This window comes from Odocoileus virginianus, chromosome 13 (assembly GCF_023699985.2).
Source record: "Odocoileus virginianus isolate 20LAN1187 ecotype Illinois chromosome 13, Ovbor_1.2, whole genome shotgun sequence".
Taxonomy (NCBI): domain Eukaryota; kingdom Metazoa; phylum Chordata; class Mammalia; order Artiodactyla; family Cervidae; genus Odocoileus; species Odocoileus virginianus.
Window position 1 is genome coordinate 16,264,736 of NC_069686.1, and position 17,791 is coordinate 16,282,526.

The 17,791-nt window shown below is 36.0% G+C and overlaps 1 protein-coding gene across 2 annotated transcripts in view; it reads left to right on the forward strand.

Annotated features, from left to right (window-relative positions):
- Positions 1-17,791, forward strand: part of OLA1 (Obg like ATPase 1) — a 166,029-nt gene that overhangs the window by 13,019 nt on the left and 135,219 nt on the right. For both annotated transcript variants that reach the window (XM_070476003.1, XM_070476004.1), the window contains exons 3-4: positions 5,165-5,308; positions 10,871-10,998. In XM_070476003.1, the coding sequence (XP_070332104.1) occupies positions 5,165-5,308; positions 10,871-10,998 (272 nt within the window). The remainder of the gene's footprint in view (positions 1-5,164; positions 5,309-10,870; positions 10,999-17,791) is intronic.

The window sequence follows — 17,791 nt, forward strand, 5'->3', positions numbered from 1 at the left end:
GTATCATTTCAACTTCATTTTTTTCAGATATTGTATTTTTTATACCATAGTCCTGCCTGGGTAGTTTTTAATTTAATTCCTTATTGTCTTCATATTTACCTTTATATCCTTCAGAAAAATTTAAAAATATCTATAACATTTATCTTAAGGTCCTCATCTGCTAATATCATCATCTCTATCATTACTGGGTTTGTTTATGTTTGTTGACTTTTATCCTGATTTTGATGTTTTATTTTCCTGCTTCTTTGCATTCCTCTTACTTTTTATTGGATTCTAGATGCTGGATTTTATGTTGCGTGCTGAAAGTTATAGTATTCCTTTAATGAGTGTCGGTTTGAGACTTTTTATTATATTTTCTTAAGATAGGTTCATAATATTTTTTTGCTGTGGTGCTACTTTAGCTCTTAGACTAAGATGTGGCTTTGAGGACTCTGCCCAAGGTCCCTTACGTTATATCTCTGTCTGTTGTAGCTGGTAGGGATGTGAGCTTTGCTGAGCTGTGTGTGACCCTGAGAATTGTTCGCTGTGCTGCTCTTGGGTATTTTCCCCTGGCCTGTGGACACTGCCCTTGCTCATATACAGTGTTACTCAGCCTTATTCTGAAGATGCCTTCTGCCGATCCCCAGAGCCCTCTCTCCGGGCAGCCGCTTCCTTTCTGGTACACGTCCTGTGAGTTCTGGCTGCTTTGGCCTTCTCGAAACCCTCACCTCGGTCTCTCTGACTTGGCACGACTGCCAGGCTCCTTTGGGTCCTCCGGCCTGTGCTGCGGCTTTGAAACCGGCTTTAGGCAGTAAGCGAGGGCAGTTTCAGAGCTCAGTTCATTTGTTGTTCTCGCAGGGGACACAGTCCTGTGTGGTATATTGTCTACTGTTTGAAAACTGCTATTTCATATCTTTTGTCTGATTTCCTAGGAAATCATTGATTGTGGCAGGAGAGCAGTTCTATGAGTCGAAGGGGAAGCAAAATTCCCCAATTTAAATGAGTTTAACTCTTATTATTTCTGTCAGTATTCCAGGGTACCTGCTCTTCTGTGGAAATTTGTGACTGGGAATTATTTGCTTTCTTTTTTAATGTGTTTAGAATAATATTTTGGACAACAGATCTGCTCTCCTACTCACTTTTTCCTGTTATCAACAGTAATTGTATGCCTTAAAAGTACTTCATAATCTACTTTCTTTTAAGTCTTTTAATTTTCATAGGTTCTTTTTCAGAATTCTGGTCATTGTTGCTGTATCTTCACATAATTCAGATAGATTATTTTTCTTATTTATTTACTATTAACTATAGATTTTATTTGGATTTCACCAGTTTTCCCACTAATGTCCCTTTTCTTTACCAGTATAGATCTTTTAAAGGTCACACAAACTTTTATTTACTTTTGAAAAGTGCCAATCAGGTATTTTGTATAATGACCCTCAATTCCATTTTAATGTTTTCTCATGCTGTGAACTTTTTCTTTGTTCATTTCTTTTTCAGTAGACATTAGGGTTCCTTCCGCCTTTTGGTTATTGTGGATAATGCTGCACTGAACATGAGTCTGTAAATATCACTGTAGATCCTGCTTATAATTATTCTGAGTAAATACCCTGAAGTGAAGTTGTTGGGTCACATGGTAATTTTATTTTTAATTTTTTTGAGGAATCTGTATACTGGTTTCCATAGCAGTTGCGCCATTTTGCATTCTGCCAGGATTGTACCAGTTTCTCTGTATCTTGGCCAACACCTGCTGTTTTTCCAGTTTTTCATTGGGCTGCACTGGGGCTTTGTTGGTACTTGTGGGCTTTCTCTGCTTGCAGCGAGCTGAGGCTGCTCTTCAGTTGTGCGTGGGCTTCTCTTGTGTTCTAGAGTGGGCTCTGGGGTGCTGGGCATCAGTGGCTGTGGCACGTGACCTTCGTTGCCCCACGGCGTGTGGAGCCTTCTACCGGAGGTCAAACTTGTGTCCCCTGCATTGACAGGTGGATTCCTAGCCAGTGGACTGCCGGGGAAATCTTTTTTTCTGGTTTTTTTGGATAGTGACCATTCGGTTGGGTGTGAGGTGATGCCTCATTGTGGTTTTGATTTGCATTTTCCTGATGATAGGTGATGTTGAGCATCTTTTCACATGTTTCTTGGCCATTTGTTTATCTTCTTTTGGAGAAATGTCTGTTGAGGTCCTTTGCTTCGATGTAGTCTCATTTCTTTTTTCCTAATTTTGCTTTTGTTGCCTGTCCTTTTGGTGTCATATCTCAGAAATAATTGCCAAATGCAAGGTCACAAAGCTTTTTCTGTACATTTCCTTCTGTAAGTTTCATAGTTTTAGGCTTTAGGTCTGTAATCCATTTTGAGTTAATTTTTGTATATAGTGTAAGGTAAGGGTTTTCATTCCTTTGCATACAGCTATCTAGTTTTCTCAGCATCATTTATTGAAGAGACTGTCTTTTCCCCATTCTATGGTCTTGATACCCTTGTTTAAAGGTTATTTGACTGTATATGAAAGGCTGTATATCTGGGCTCTCTATTCTATTCCACTAGTGTATGTGTCTGTCTTTATGCCAGTTCCACACTATTTGGATTACTATAGTTTTATATTTTGATATCAGGAATCATGCTGTGCACTTTTGGGAAGAACACTATGCAGGTGAAGTGCTTTTCTCATTGTGTCATATTGAGGGCCTGTGTAAAAGGAGCATGATTTATTATTGGTGATATTTTACTAACCATGTATACACACATTGGTATTTATTTCTGTCATTTTTATTTCTGTCTCTAGTAGGTAGATACTTTTTAACAGTTTAGTTATATCTAAATTAAAAAACATTTTAAAAAGAACATTCTACATTTTTCCATGTTTTTGGATGTGTGTTTTATAAATAGTTAATTCAGAATAATGGTGGAGTTTACATTGGTATCCTAACTTCCCTATACATAATATAATCTTGCATAAGATTTTAGATTAAACATATTCAGTCAGATTTACCTATTACAGTAAAATATATAGCTTCAGAAATAAAATCGATTTTAACTGGAGAAAGCATGCATTAACTCTAGTTACTCTTTCTTATGAAAAAAGAAATAATATTTCATTTCATTGCAGAAGTAATGTTTATGTAAACCTCTTGCATTAGAGAGAAATCCCTACAATTTTGAATCTTTCCTATACCTTCAAGCTTCAATAATAACCTTAAGGGATCTGAATGTGTGTGTGTGTGTGTGTGTGTGTGTGTGTGTGTGTGTGTGTAAAATCATTTCACCAAAAAGTCTTATAGGCTTTACCACTCCAATTTAAGTCAAAACTTTAAAATTATATGCTTTTGCAAGGCTTTTCTTTAGTAGATTTGAATTGATCAAAATGTCTTAGCTTGCCACCAAAGCCTGTACTAATAATCCTTAGAAAATTTCTTTTTCCTTTTTTGTACTTACAAAGCTATTGGAAAATATAGATGACTTGGGCTTTGTGAAATTTAAAATCCTGGCCAAGAGGAGGTGATCTGTGAAAATGGAGTTGTCTTCCAAGTTTAGTTGATGCATGTAAGAATTCTTTTGGCCTAAGAGATGCCGGGACTTTCTTTTCTACGTTTTTGCTATATAATGTCTTAATTTTAAGTTTATTTCTTTATTATGAGACATGTTTTTGTCCAGGTAGGCAGTCAAAATGCAATAGTTAATAATACCAGTAAATTTGAAAATAACTCCATGAGCTCCCTATGGCCTTTTTATACTGCAATTACTGAGCCTGTGGTAGTAGCAACAAGCAGGTTTTTTATCTACAGCCTCCAGAAATATAGCTGCATTTTTTTTTTGTCTCCCAAGAAAGGCACAAATGTCTTATAAGTGGATTAATTAATATATTTAAATTTTGCTTAAAATATTTTTATTGTACCCTTATTTTGCTATATTTTTATTGCAGGTATACAGTATTTCAGTTACCTTTTATTTATTTTTTATTTTTTGGCTGCACCACATAGCTTGCAGGATGTTAGGTTCCTGCCCAGGGATCAAATCCACACCCTCAGCAGTGAAAGTGCAGAGTTCTAACTACAGGGCCTCCAGGGAATTCCCTTTAGTTACTTTTTTGATAAATATGAGCTTGTAGATTATTCTAGTAACCTATACCGGATCTGGAAAGAAGCCTGGTAGTGCATGCCTTTAAATTCTCAGCTGAGTCTGTTATTATAGGCACCCAGATTTGACCAATGATACTCTTAGTAACCAGTAATGATTTAAATGGCTGTTTTGGGAAACTTCTGTACTTTAATCCAAAATATTTAGTTTGAATGGGATATAAGAGCTGTATTTTAAAGACCGATGGGCAGGTACAAGTTAATATATCATTGCCAAATTGTACTTCTCATCAGTAGTATTGTGGTGAGTCTCCCCTGTTGCCTTTTGTTCATTACTCTTTTACAAGGGTCTCAGAGGTTAAAAAAAAAAAAAGTGATTCTCTGGTTTAAAAGTTCAATCATATGAACTAACTGTAACAAGTATAAACTGCTGATGAGTATAGGGTTAGATCTCATCTAATAGACATTTTTACCTTAAAGAAGTGTTTGGAAAAGAGAGAATAGTAATACAAGTTGGCATTCTCTAAGTGTGTGTTATTTATTATTAATAGCTTTTTTCTTGATTAAAGTTGTACTTTGGAAAAAATTTGCATTTTCACTTTCATAATCCACAGATCACAGTTCTAGACTACCAGTAATCCTTATGCATTAACAATTAGAAGGGAGTCTAAGCTCCAAAATTTTACTTCCTACTAGGCAGTTAGCATCTGTTTCTCAGTTCAGAATGCTTTGGAAGTAATTGACCTAACTAAATACATACCTCTCTACATTTATGACAGAAGAAATTATACTAGATACAGGTGAAATGATACTGGTGTTCCAGCAACTTTAGGAGTGAAATATATAGGCTTTGTGGTATACTGTGAAACTAGTTATTTATAACAAAGATTCTTTGGGGAAATGCTTTTCACATTCCAAATAGACTGAGATAGGAGCATAATCTAATTATAAATCATGAACTACACTGTTGTAAATTTAATTCATTTATGTTAGTGAAAATGTATCCCCCTCTTTCCGCAGATTGTTTTTATAACCCTCATGGATTTTATTTGAGCATTAAAATTAGAGTAGGATAAATTTTTCTGTGTTAGCCTAAAAGTTGAAATTGTTTTTATTCCTTTTAGGAAATCTACCTTCTTCAATGTACTAACGAATAGTCAAGCTTCAGCAGAAAACTTCCCATTCTGCACTATTGATCCAAATGAGAGCAGAGTACCTGTGCCTGATGAAAGATTTGACTTTCTTTGCCAGTACCACAAACCAGCAAGGTAAGAAAAATCTTTATGCCATTGTTCATATGGTAGCCCTGTATAGATTAAGTACATATATGTTAGTGATGTATTTAAAATCATGTGTTTTAATTTTTTTTCAAAATTAATTCAGAATTGTTATTTTGTGAGTGCTTAGTCACTCAGTGGTGTCTGACTCTTTGCAGCCCCATGAACTGTATGTAGCCTGCCAAGCTCCTCTGTCCATGGGATTCTCCGGGCAAGAACACTAGAGTGGGTTGTCATTATTTGGGGTGATTATTAAAGTAATGTAGAGCCTGGAGAAGGGTAAGGAAGGATATATCCGTTGTTAACATTGCAGTTATTTTTTTCTGGGGAGTGTGAAGTAAAGGGAGTAATTAGTCTGTATTACGTGATTCCACTCATGTAAAAGTTTACATGTATGTGTGTATTCATAGGAAAATGTATTAACTGAAGATCACAAACTAATCGATGTTTCTCTCTAAGGAATGGAATTTCAATTTTTATTTCTTGTGTTTGTCTATGTTGTTTAAAGTTTTTATAACAAACATGTTATTAGGCTGGTGCAACAGTAATTGTGGTTTCAGACCCTGAATTTGAAATAATTATAATTAGGTTCAGACATATCTTTATTAATCAAAATAGGAATCATTACAGTCAACACATTTTTGCCAATGAGAAATAAGTTTGTTTATTCCTGTAGCATAAAAATCTGTGCTTTGGGATTCAACAAACTTGTGGAAAACGTTTTCTGTGTCCTGCTGGTTGTGGAAGCATTTTCCCTGCAAAAAGTTTCTGAGATGGCTTTGAAGAAGTGGTAGTTGGTTGGCAAGAGGTCATGTGAATATGGCAGATAAGGCCAACCTTGTAGAAAAATTCATTCAACTTTTGAAGCATTGGATGTGCGACGTTCGGTCGGGCATTGTCATGAAGAACTGGCCAGTTGACCAACGCCCGCTACAGGCATTGCGGTTTTCTGTGCATCTCATTCATTTGCTGAGCATACCTCTCAGGTGTAATGGTTTTGCTGAGATTCAGAAAGGTGTAGTGGATCATACTGGCAGCAGACCACCAACGAGTGACCATGACCCTTTCCTTGGTTCAAGTTTGGCTTTAGGAAGTGCTTTGGAGCTGCTTCTTGGTCCAGCTACTGAGCTGGTCATTGCCGGTTGCTGTATAAAATCCACTTTTCGTTGCATGTCACAGTATGATGGAGAAATGTTCATTGTTGTTGTGTAGAAGGAGAGAAGACACGTCAGAACGATGATGTTTTTGATTTTCGGACAGTTCTTGAAGCACCCACTTATCAAACTTCTTCACCTTTCTAATTTGTTTCAAATGCTGAATGACTGTAGAATGGTTGATGTTGAGTTCTTCAGCACCTTCTTGTGTAGTTGTAAGAAGATCAGCTTCGATGATTGCCCTCAGCTGGCCGTTGTCACCTTCCGATGGCCGGCCGCTGTGCTCCTCATCTTCAAGGCTCTCGTCTCCTTTGCAAAACTTCTTATACCACCACTGCACTGTACATTCAGTAGCAGTTTCTGGTCCAAATGCATTGTTGATGTGAGTTGTGTCTGATGCTTTATGGCCCGTTTTGAACTCGAGTAAGAAAAACGCTTGGATTTGTTTTTTGTCTCACATCATTTCTATAGTCTATAATACATATAAAATAAATAGCAAGTAACAATTCATTAGCAAAAGTCATAAAACAAGAATTGCACATTAAAATGATGTATAGCATAACCACATTTATTTAAGAATGTATTCCAATATGAAATGGCAAAATTCAGTAATGCAAAACTGCAATTACTTTTGCACCAACCTAAATAGTATATTTTTAATTAGAAAAAAGATGCTCCAGTTTTATTGTAGGAAATTCACAGTATGGAAATGTATAAAGAGAGAAGTAAAAATCACCTATACTTCTGTCTTCATATAATAAATATAAGTACTTCGGAGGTAGAAACTTCCATACTTTCGTTATTTTTTTACTTGGAGTATTATTAATATTTTTATAGAGTAAAAATACAGACTTAAATGATTTTTAATATACTTATGCTTAATACTATGTTATATGAATGTGCGTACAGTTTATTTGCTGTATCCCTAGTATTGAGATTTTGTTTGCATTTAGTTTTTCACTATTTTGAACATGGTGATAAATCCCAAGATTTCATCTCCAGTCCAGAACTCTGTTAAACTCCAGACATATATCTAACTGCCTCTTTGACACTGACACTTACATGACTAAACAGTTGCCTCTGACTTGACATGTCCAAAATGAACTTCTTGGTTTCACCCTGCCTGTGTCAGTTTTGTGCTTCCTCAAGACATTTATAATTCAGTAAATAGCACTATTATTTCTCTAGTTGCTTAAGTTAAAGCCCAAGATTTATTCTGGATTCTTTTCTTTCCTTACCCCTACATCCAATCTGTCAGAGATTCCTGAGTTCTAACTATAAAATATATACCAAATTCATTTCCTTCTTTTACTTTCATCCTCTTAGTTTTAGCATCTGTTGATTTTTGATGAATTAATTGTTACTGTGATGATTGTCACATGATGATCTTGAATTTCATCATTTTTTTTTCACTTATTAGATGGCATTCTGCTGTAAGAAGAGCTTTCTTGTTTTCATTTATTCATTCATGTATTTATTCCTATCACTGTTACTCACTTTGTTACAATCTGTTACAATCATTGGATGTAGCTCAAATTATATCCCTCAAATTGACTCCTCAAGCTGACTTCTATATCCTTTTTAAAACATTTTATTTTTAAATGATTTCAACTTTATATATAAGCTACAAAATTATATGTAGAATGCTTATATGGTTTCACTCAAATTTCTCTGAACTCTTGAAAATAAGTTGCAGACATGATGCCACACTACACTTTAATTCTTCAATTTTTATTTGCTAAATATAGACACTCTCCTGCATTGCCAGAGTAAACCATTATAATCAGGACACTGACAATGATCTAAGTTTCATATGATCTAAAAATATAAAGTGGTCTTAAAAATCATTGGTACGTGTATAAAAAATCCTTGAATAAGGGCTCAAGTTTTTGTTTTTTGATATATGATATTAATGGTTTAAACCTTTATCGTGGTCTTAAATCAAGAATCAGAATTAAACTCATTTCCATTAGAAAACTGACTCTCAGAGCTATAGTTTGACCTGTCTTGTTTCCTCGTAAAAGGAAATGAAGTCTAAGAAGGTGAAATGATTTGTCCAAGGTCACACAGATAGTAATGTCAACTAGGACTAGAGCTGAAGGCTTCTTCAAATTCAGGGCCTTTCCACTCATATCTATGCTACTGTACTTTATATTTATCATATGGGTGATAGTTTTAGGTATAAGAAATTATGTAGATGAATTTGGTTGCACTTAATATACTGATTTGAAAATTGATTTATTGAGATACTAACAGGTAGCATGGTATTTTAGTGTTGGTTTCAGCACCTCAGTTGTGTTAACAAGGACCTGGGTTTGCTCCCCTCTCCATTTTACTTTCTTCATCAGCTGGGTCATAAGATTACCTTCCCTTTTATTCATAGGATGCCTCTCCAATCTTGGAATTGAATACTTTGTCGTCCATGTTCAGAGTGAAGAAAGAGGGGTTTGCTTCTAGAAGCTCTGTCAGAGCACTGATGAGCTTCTATTTAAGAATGCTCTTACCTTCTCTGGCAAACCTGTCCTTATGTCTTTCTAGGCAGGTGGGGCAAAGCAGAGGTCCTGGAGTCATTGATTGTGCCTAGGGGATGAGATTAAACTGCTTATGTAGGTCCAAGTACATGCACTTTCTAGAATGAGGCATAGAGCCAGCTTCTCCAAAGCTCTGGGCTACACTGGGGATGGATGGCTAGCCAGGTGACGGTCAGTATAGACCCTAAGGGAAGGGCAGAGGACCCCACTGGTGTGGCACCCACAGTCTCCACCAAAAGCTGAACCATAGCTCGTGTATGTTTTCTGTGGGTTTGCTGGTAAGAACTATCAACTAATTTCTATTTGTATAAAAAAAACTTTATGGAACAATTATTTTTGAAATACTCATTTTCCATGTAGATAATAGAGAAGTATCTTGTGGAACTTTATGTTGTGTTTTATCATGTAGTAAAATTGACATTCTGAAAAGTGAATATTCTGAAAATTGGCAAAGGATACATACGTATGCCGTAAACCTTTGTCATATGACGTTGAAAGTGGCTTTATTTACTCATGCTTTAATCTCCATTTTTACATGGCTAACTGATTTTGTTAACTTGTTTTCTAGTTTGTGTTAAGTGTTACTTGACTTTGTTTCATTCTGTTGCAGTTGTTAGCAACTAGGTTATTACTATTCTGTTAATTGGTTCACATCATTACATGCACTCTGGGGCTGTAAAACCCATATGGTGATTAAATGCAAGAGGGAGGGGACATCTGTATACCTATGGCTGATTCGTTGATATTTGGCAGAAAACAACAAAAATCTGTAAAGCAATTATCTTTCAATTAAAATAAATTAATAAATAAAAGAAAAATAAGAGGGATTAATAAAATCATTTATATTTAAAAAGATGCAAACCTAGATATCCTGTATTCCAGTTTCATTACTATTAAGCCGAATGATCCTGTGTGCAGTGGATTTCTTAACTCCTCAAAGGCTCAATTTCCTCATCTGTAAAGTGGGTTTAATAGATAACATCCACCGTATAGAGTTGTTTTGAACCTTGAAGTGATAGTCCATGTCACTAGTCCGGGTCACTCAGTCCGGTCCTGGCACGCAGTGTCAGTCGTCTGCTAGCTCATTTTGTGATGGTTGCCTTGCCTCGTGTTGGTGTGCCCTGAAACCTTGCCCCTCTGCCTTTGTGTGTGTGTAATCGGTGTGCCCTGGAACCTTCCCCCTCTGCCTTTGTGTGTGTGTAATCGGTGTGCCCTGAAACCTTCCCCCCTCTGCCTTTGTGTGTGTGTAATCGGTGTGCCCTGAAACCTTTCCCCCTCTGCCTTTGTGTGTGTGTAATCGGTGTGCCCTGAAACCTTCCCCCCTCTGCCTTTGTGTGTGTGTAATCGGTGTGCCCTGAAACCTTCCCCCTCTGCCTTTGTGTGTGTGTAATCGGTGTGCCCTGAAACCTTCCCCCCTCTGCCTTTGTGTGTGTGTAATCGGTGTGCCCTGAAACTTTCCCCCCTCTGCCTTTGTGTGTGTGTAATCGGTGTGCCCTGAAACCTTCCCCCCTCTGCCTTTGTGTGTGTGTAATCGGTGTGCCCTGAAACCTTCCCCCTCTGCCTTTGTGTGTGTGTGCATGTGCCAGTGGAGCAGTATCGTAAAACTAATGGCGTGAGTTTTTGGTTTTAGAGTCATAATAAAAACATCTATTCTGTTTTAAAATGTTTCCCTTCATTTTCCTAGTTAAGAAAGTCCTAATTTTTAAAAAGATTATTTCTTGCTTGCATTTTTTAATTCATTTGAGAGTCTAATAAACATTGTTCTAGAAAGGAAAAAATTGATTTATGTAATGTGTTTGGAAAAGCCATTTGGCTAATAAACAGGTTCTTAGTACTATCTTGTACTAAAGTCATCTTTTGTTTTTCAGCAAAATTCCTGCTTTTCTAAATGTAGTGGATATTGCTGGCCTTGTGAAAGGAGCTCACAATGGGCAAGGCCTGGGAAATGCCTTTTTATCCCATATTAGTGCCTGTGATGGAATCTTTCATTTAACACGTAAGTACAGTTGTTTATTTAGTTGATTGACTTTATTATGATTCATATTTTCTTCCATTATTGTGCAAATAAAATAATAAATAATAAAATAAGATTTGGTTAGTTTTACAAGGTGAATTGTGGTTTGTCTGTTAATTATGACTTAATGTGATTAGTTATCTTCTCCACATGAAAAGGCTTATTCCACATTATATGCTGTGTTGTTGTCAGTTTCTAATTGAATTTTATCCCATTTTGGATTAGACCCATTGAGAAGTGTTTCTATGCAGAAGTAATTTTGTTGATTATAAAAGGCATTTTGAAATTTTCTTAACTTGTGGAATTTTCCTTCATTTTTGCTTTCCATATGTTGAGAAGACAGAATTGATAAAGGAGGGGATTCCATTATTCCAGAGTAGAGAAAAGCATCCGGGTTATATATTAGAGATGAAAGGATTAAGGAGAAACTATAGATCAGCTAGTTGTTAATGAAGAGAGGAATATAAAGCAAAGAGAGAAAATAGGTGGAATTGTGTGTTGGTTTGCGTTCTACAGAAGTGACCCACGAACATAGTAATCCTCTGAAAAAATAGAAAGTTTTAGGTTAAAGCTCAGGTCAACACTGTACTTTATAGTAATAATATTACAATGAACAAATTAATGCAAATGAAGGAAATATAAATTAGAGGTGGGGTCTGATTTAGTGCTTTTCTCTGTTACTGGTCCTAGACAGGTAACTATAAGCAACTGAGAATGAGCATTTAGAAAGTTTTGCTTAGTAATTCATTTTTATTTTATTTCACAAAAGCTCATAACAGATAGTTTGAGAAGCACTGGTCTAGGTAGCTTTACTTGGATGAAGATATAAAGACACTTTATGGACGAGATTGTGATGTAGGCAAAGAATAAGATTGTATGTTTGTGAGTATGGAGGGACTTTAAATCTTTAGACCACTCTGTCTTATTTGACACATTATTTGTGGAGCACCTCTTTCTATTGTGCTGAGGGATATAATGGTGAGTGGAAACAGAAATGACCCCCCCTCATGGTGCTTACAGTCCAGTGGAGGAAACAGACATTGAGTAAATGGTCTTGTAAATACCAGATGTCATTCTCTAATTGTGTACAGAGAAGAGAAACAGATTTTTTATGAACCATGACATTTTTTTTTAATGGTTTTCATGAGTTAAAAAAAAAATGAAAAACTGGGCTTCCCTGGTGGCTCAGTGGTAAAGAATCCTCCTGCCAATGCAAGAGATAGGAGTTCGATCTCTGATCCAGGAAGATCCCACAGGCCCTGAAGCAGCTAAGCGCCTGTGCCACAGCTGCTGGGCTTGTGCTCTGGAGCCTGGGAGCCACGACTGTTCAGCCCGGGTGCTGCAGCCGCTGAAGCCCACCTACCCTGGAGCCAGCACTCTGCAACAAGAGAAACCACTGCTATGGGAAGCCTGCTCGCTGCAACTAGAGAAAACCTATGCAGCAGCAAAGACATCGCAGCCAAAAATAAATAAATAAAATTTAAAAAAACTGAAAAACTTGTAAAAAGTGGGAAATCCTCCATATTTTTGCCATAAGTGACATCTATAATTTTGAATAAACAACTCTGACGAGCTATGGGTATACTATATGGTGAGTTGCATGTATTAACTATAGAACAAAATTTCTTTATGAATTCATAATTTTCCTTTTTTTTGCTTTTAGTTTTCCTTACTTGATCATGTTTGTTAAGAAAGAAAAGTGATACAATACAGAATAGGGAAATAGTAACCACATTATGGGAAGCAAATTCTTTTAAAATTTATATATGTGGTAACGTCATAGGTGTTTTATTTAGAAAAATAATTTTTTTCTCTAGAGTTCCGTGAGCCAATATAATTTGCTTTTACCAATTTTTAGAAGCAGTATGACTTCCTATTGTTAGATATATATATATATATATATATATATAGATAGATATAGATATATATAGATATATAAATATATATAAAGCTTTAAACATGACAAGACTGTTGATTTCATGGAATCCTTGGCTTTTGAAAGCTGGCATTAGAAGTTTTGAAGTGATTTTTCAACAGAAAGCTAAAGTGCTTGTGTGTTATCTGAAGGACGTCACCTTTGGTTGTATCACTGCACCTACTGTCAAACTGTTTATAGTTGAAACTTGTTAGTTTCTCAGCAGCCACTTAGAGATACGACCTTGTAGCCTGGAAACAAGAGTTCTGCTTTGTGAGGTATGAGACAGTTTTGTTCCCGATTTAGAAACATATAGGAGGTTCAGATTAATAGAATTGTTAATTGTGAAGTATGTACTCATTTATAGTTATAGTAAACAAAATTTCAAATACAGTTGATTATTTTCACCTAAATTGTTGTGTGTTTGCATGTGTGTGTAGTTGGTGGTAATGATGGGAGGATGGGATGTATGGTACCCTGTTCTTTCTAGAATTCTGTTCCCCAGTTGCTTGTTAAAGGGACAAAATGTAGGAACCTGGGATGACTGTAGAGTTAGCATGTTTTTAAATACCTCTTTAGGGTATGAACAGACTCTGGCAGTTATGGCCTGGCAAGCAATTCAGTACTAACAATATTAGCTTGTGTCTGAATTGTTGGCATTTTATTTTGATTTCCAGAAGAAGGGAAATGATTACTAAGCACCTAGTATTAGGTGAAAGTGAAAGTGAGGTCACTCAGTCGTGTCTGACTCTGTGCAACCCCATGGACTGTAGCCTATAAAGATCCTCTGTCCATGGGATTTTCCAGGCAAGAGTACTGGAGTGGGTTGCTATTTCCTTCTCCAAGTATTAGGTACTATGGTAGATTTTTTTCTAACGTATTCTATTTAATCTTAACAATTCTGCAGGATTGGTGTTATCCCAGCTGTATAGGTGAGGATATTGAGAGAAAAAGGCTAAGTAGTTTTGCTCAAGTACATAATAAATGTAAATTTGGCCTCAAGCCCATTTTTCTTCTTTCTTTTTCTGGCCACACCATGCAGCCTGTGGGATATTAGTTTTCCAACCAGAGATTGAACCTGGGCCCCGGGCAGTGAATGTGCCAGAGTCCTTAACCACAGGGCTGCTAGGGAATTTCCCCATCTCTCTTCTTTAAATTCTTTTTTTTCACCATACCACTATACTGCTTTTATTAATTTTTAGATCTGAATATTTAGGATCTATATAGTAAACATGTTAAAGATCCATGTATTTGTGCGTGCGGTCAGGGTGGGGAAAGAAAAAGAGAAGTTAGGTGCTCGGTGTATGCTGTTTTTCGATTAGGTTATAGTTTTATTCTTTTGTTGCCATCAAATATTTATTAAGTACTTACTATGTGCCAGGCTAAGTGCTTTATGTGAGGAATTTCATTCAACTCCCAGAGTAAATCAGACATAGGTACAGAGGGGTTTAAACATGCATCCAAAGTTAATAGCTGGTAGGTGATATAGTTGGGAGTAGTACTCAGTAAGGCAAGTCTGAGTCCAAAACCTGCACTATTAGCCTTTGTACCAGTGCTGACCAATAGAAATATAATGTGAGCTACATGTGTAGTTAAAAGTTTTCTGATAGTCACGTTAAAAAAGTAAAAGATGAAATTAACTTTAATAATGTTTAATCTATCAAAAATATTATTTCAGTGTTAGTCAATATGAAAAATTATTGATCTATTTTTTGGTGCCATGTTTTTGAAATTTGGTGTGTAATTCTTACTTAAAGCACATCTCCATTTGGACTAGCTGCATTTCAAGTACTTTATAGCCATATGTGGCTAATGGCTACAATGTTAGTTAGCTTATATTCGTAGAAAGAAATTTGAAGAGAGACATCAAATTGTTAATAGATTCTTTGGAGAATAGACTTGGGATGGAGAGAGAGGTGGGTGAATTTCCTTTCTTATGTTAGACCCTTGGCTAGTTTTTAAAAAGTGAACATGTGTTATTCTGATTTTTAAAACATGAGAAATTTTCTTATTTAAATACCAATGTAGTGAGTGAGTGAAGTCACTGTCATGTCCAACTCTTTGCGACCCCAATGGACTGTAGCCTACCAGGCTCCTCTGTCCATGGAATTTTCCAGGCAAGAATACTGGAGTGGGTTGCCATATCCTTCTCCAGGAGATCTTCCCGACCCAGGGATTGAACCCGGGTCTCCCGCATTGTAGGCAGATGCTTTACCCTCTGAGCCACCAGGGAAGTCCAATGTAAGGTATGCACAAATGATTCAAGTAGAATTCTAAGGAGTTCTGTTTAAATCAGTGAGAAGATGACTTTGCTTAGAATGTTGTGATTCAGGAGTTGTCAGTGATCTACTGCTATCTCTGTAAAAATGTTTGGTTTTTAAACTGGGCTAATCAGGATAGTTCTGCCAGGATGATTTAGTTAAGGATTTTATTCTCAGGTAATGAAATTAGTGGATTCTGTTAAAGTGGATTCTGTTAAAGAAGTTGCTTCCTTGAGAACTCCCACAGCATTATATTTGTATGTTCTGTTCTACCATTAAATGACACTTGAATTTCTAAGGTACCTTAGTTGTGTGTAGTGAATGTGTGTATGTAAGGCAGACTGCCTTTATACCTCTTTGTTCTAATAACAAATTCCTTTTTGTACAGTTATCTCTTCCTCATTTGATGTATTCTTTGTAAGAGGATATTATCCAGTTTCCTCCTTCCACTGCGGGAACCTTATCTGTGCCCTTGACAGGCACAGCCAAGAACTGGCCACCTAACCTGAGCTGGGCTTTAAGAGATGAAAAGATTGAGTTAAGGTCGTTAAGAACTCAGTATGTCATTTCATCTGGCTTTTCTTTCCCCCCAAGAGGAAGAATAATAATAGGAAAGGAAGCGTAGTCTTCTAAATAGATTCTTAACGTTTTTATTGTATTTACATCAGTTGTTTCAATATCCCCAGTGCAGAGTCATCTGAAGAAAATTCCTTTGTTGATTTGTCAAAGTGAAGAGAGAGGCTTGCTAGTCATGCCAGCCCATTGTTGTTTTGTGGTATAATCAATAGCCATCTATGTGATATCAAAAAGTGTTCCCTTATAATAGGTTGAATTATGTATAATTTAGGTAGTGTTATCCAGTAGTCCACATAGAATTATAAGTTGATTACTTGTTTATCCCCTCTCCCCATCATATCTAATGAGTGGGCAGTTTTGGTTTTATCAGGTTTCACTCTACCTTTTCATTATAAATGGCTATAACAGATGTTGATACTTTAAAAAATATTCATAATGTTTAAAAATTCTGAATGATACATGGTTATTATAAACAAAATAGGAAATAATGAAGGTGTTCACAATAAAATTTCACGTTTGTCCCTTGTTTCCAGTCTTCAGAAGTAACTGCCTTTTCTTTAAAAATCTGAAAGGATATGTGCTTATTTTCCTCTCCTGATTACATGGAAGACTTTAGTTTCTATTTGAATTTCTTTTCCCATGTTTATTTTCCTTAAAAAAAAAATCTAGTAAGTAGAGCATTTCAGTTTTCAGGATTACTGCTAATTGTAGCTTGATTTTTATGTCATTTCTTTTTATTTTGAAAGGTCTATGAAGTTTTAGAATTCTTAAAAATAAAGTCTGCTGCCCCCTTGCTCCCACTCCCCAGTATGATTTTAAGCCCTTGACTGATTTTACTTCTCTTCTGGGCTTACCTCTCTTAAACTGGGCGCACAAGTTCGTATGAGATAGAATTAAGGTTAATCTATGAAAATGATTTCTGTGCAAATGGTTAGAATTTTTGGCCAGGAAAAATAAAAGCCCTGATTCTTTCTCTTTTGTTATTAATGACAGATGCGACTTCATTCTGTTTTGTATTACTATTCCTCTGTGTCTGTTTGAATTTCGTATGTCTAAATTGCCCAGTTTTAACAGTAAGATTCCAGAGAGTTCCTTTAGTTTTGTTGCCTGGGTTTGCTAAAAAGTAGTGCTGATGGAAGAAAGAGGTTTTAAGTTGCCTTTCTAGTTTATATAGAATGGTAGCCCTCAAGGCACTACAACTTTATTGAACTGCTAAATGAGAAGGTAAAAAAGCTTTCATTTAATTGCTACCCCCCCTTTAGGTTAAGTTAGGTGTTTATAGGTTTTGTAAATCACCTTTAATTACCATGAACATAAATTGCTGTTTTTCAAGAGACCACCTCCCCCCTTCCTCATAAGCACGTCATTTAAGAGTTTAAAATGAGTCACACATTTTTTTGCCTAGACACAAATTGCCAATATAAAGCTGTCTTTGATTGTATCCTAAAATAATGGAGTTTTTTTCTTTGGGTCCTGTAATTTTCTTTTTCAGCAGTATTTATTAAATTAATCTAGTATTGGATTGCAGTAAACAATCTGACCAAAAAACATATGTTTTCTTTGTTTCCTCGGTACAAATTCAATGGGTTAAGTAATTATGCAGTGGTTCTCGTCTACATATATAATGCATTCTAATAATGAACTTCTGTTTACTGTGGAAAATATTGCAGCAGTAGGAAACAGTTCCTTTCTAGTTTACACTGTAGTATTGTATGAAGTTATTTAATCTGCTAGCTGTTTACAGTTTAATTGCTTAAATGTATCCTTATATTCATGGTGGTCTTATATCTACTTAGGTGCTTGAGGCATTCTCATTTTTTTTCTTGATTGTCTTTTCTGACACATTTTAGAGATCTCATTTTAGAGATCTCCTTTCCTGTCCTCTCTGCTCAAAATAGCAACTATATGGATTCTTTAAAAAGCTCTTCTCTCACTAAGAGTTGAAATTACTCAGGGATGGAAGGGCAACTTCTAAGGTCCTGGAGAGTCTCTTGATCTTTTAAACATTAATGTTTGAACTGTA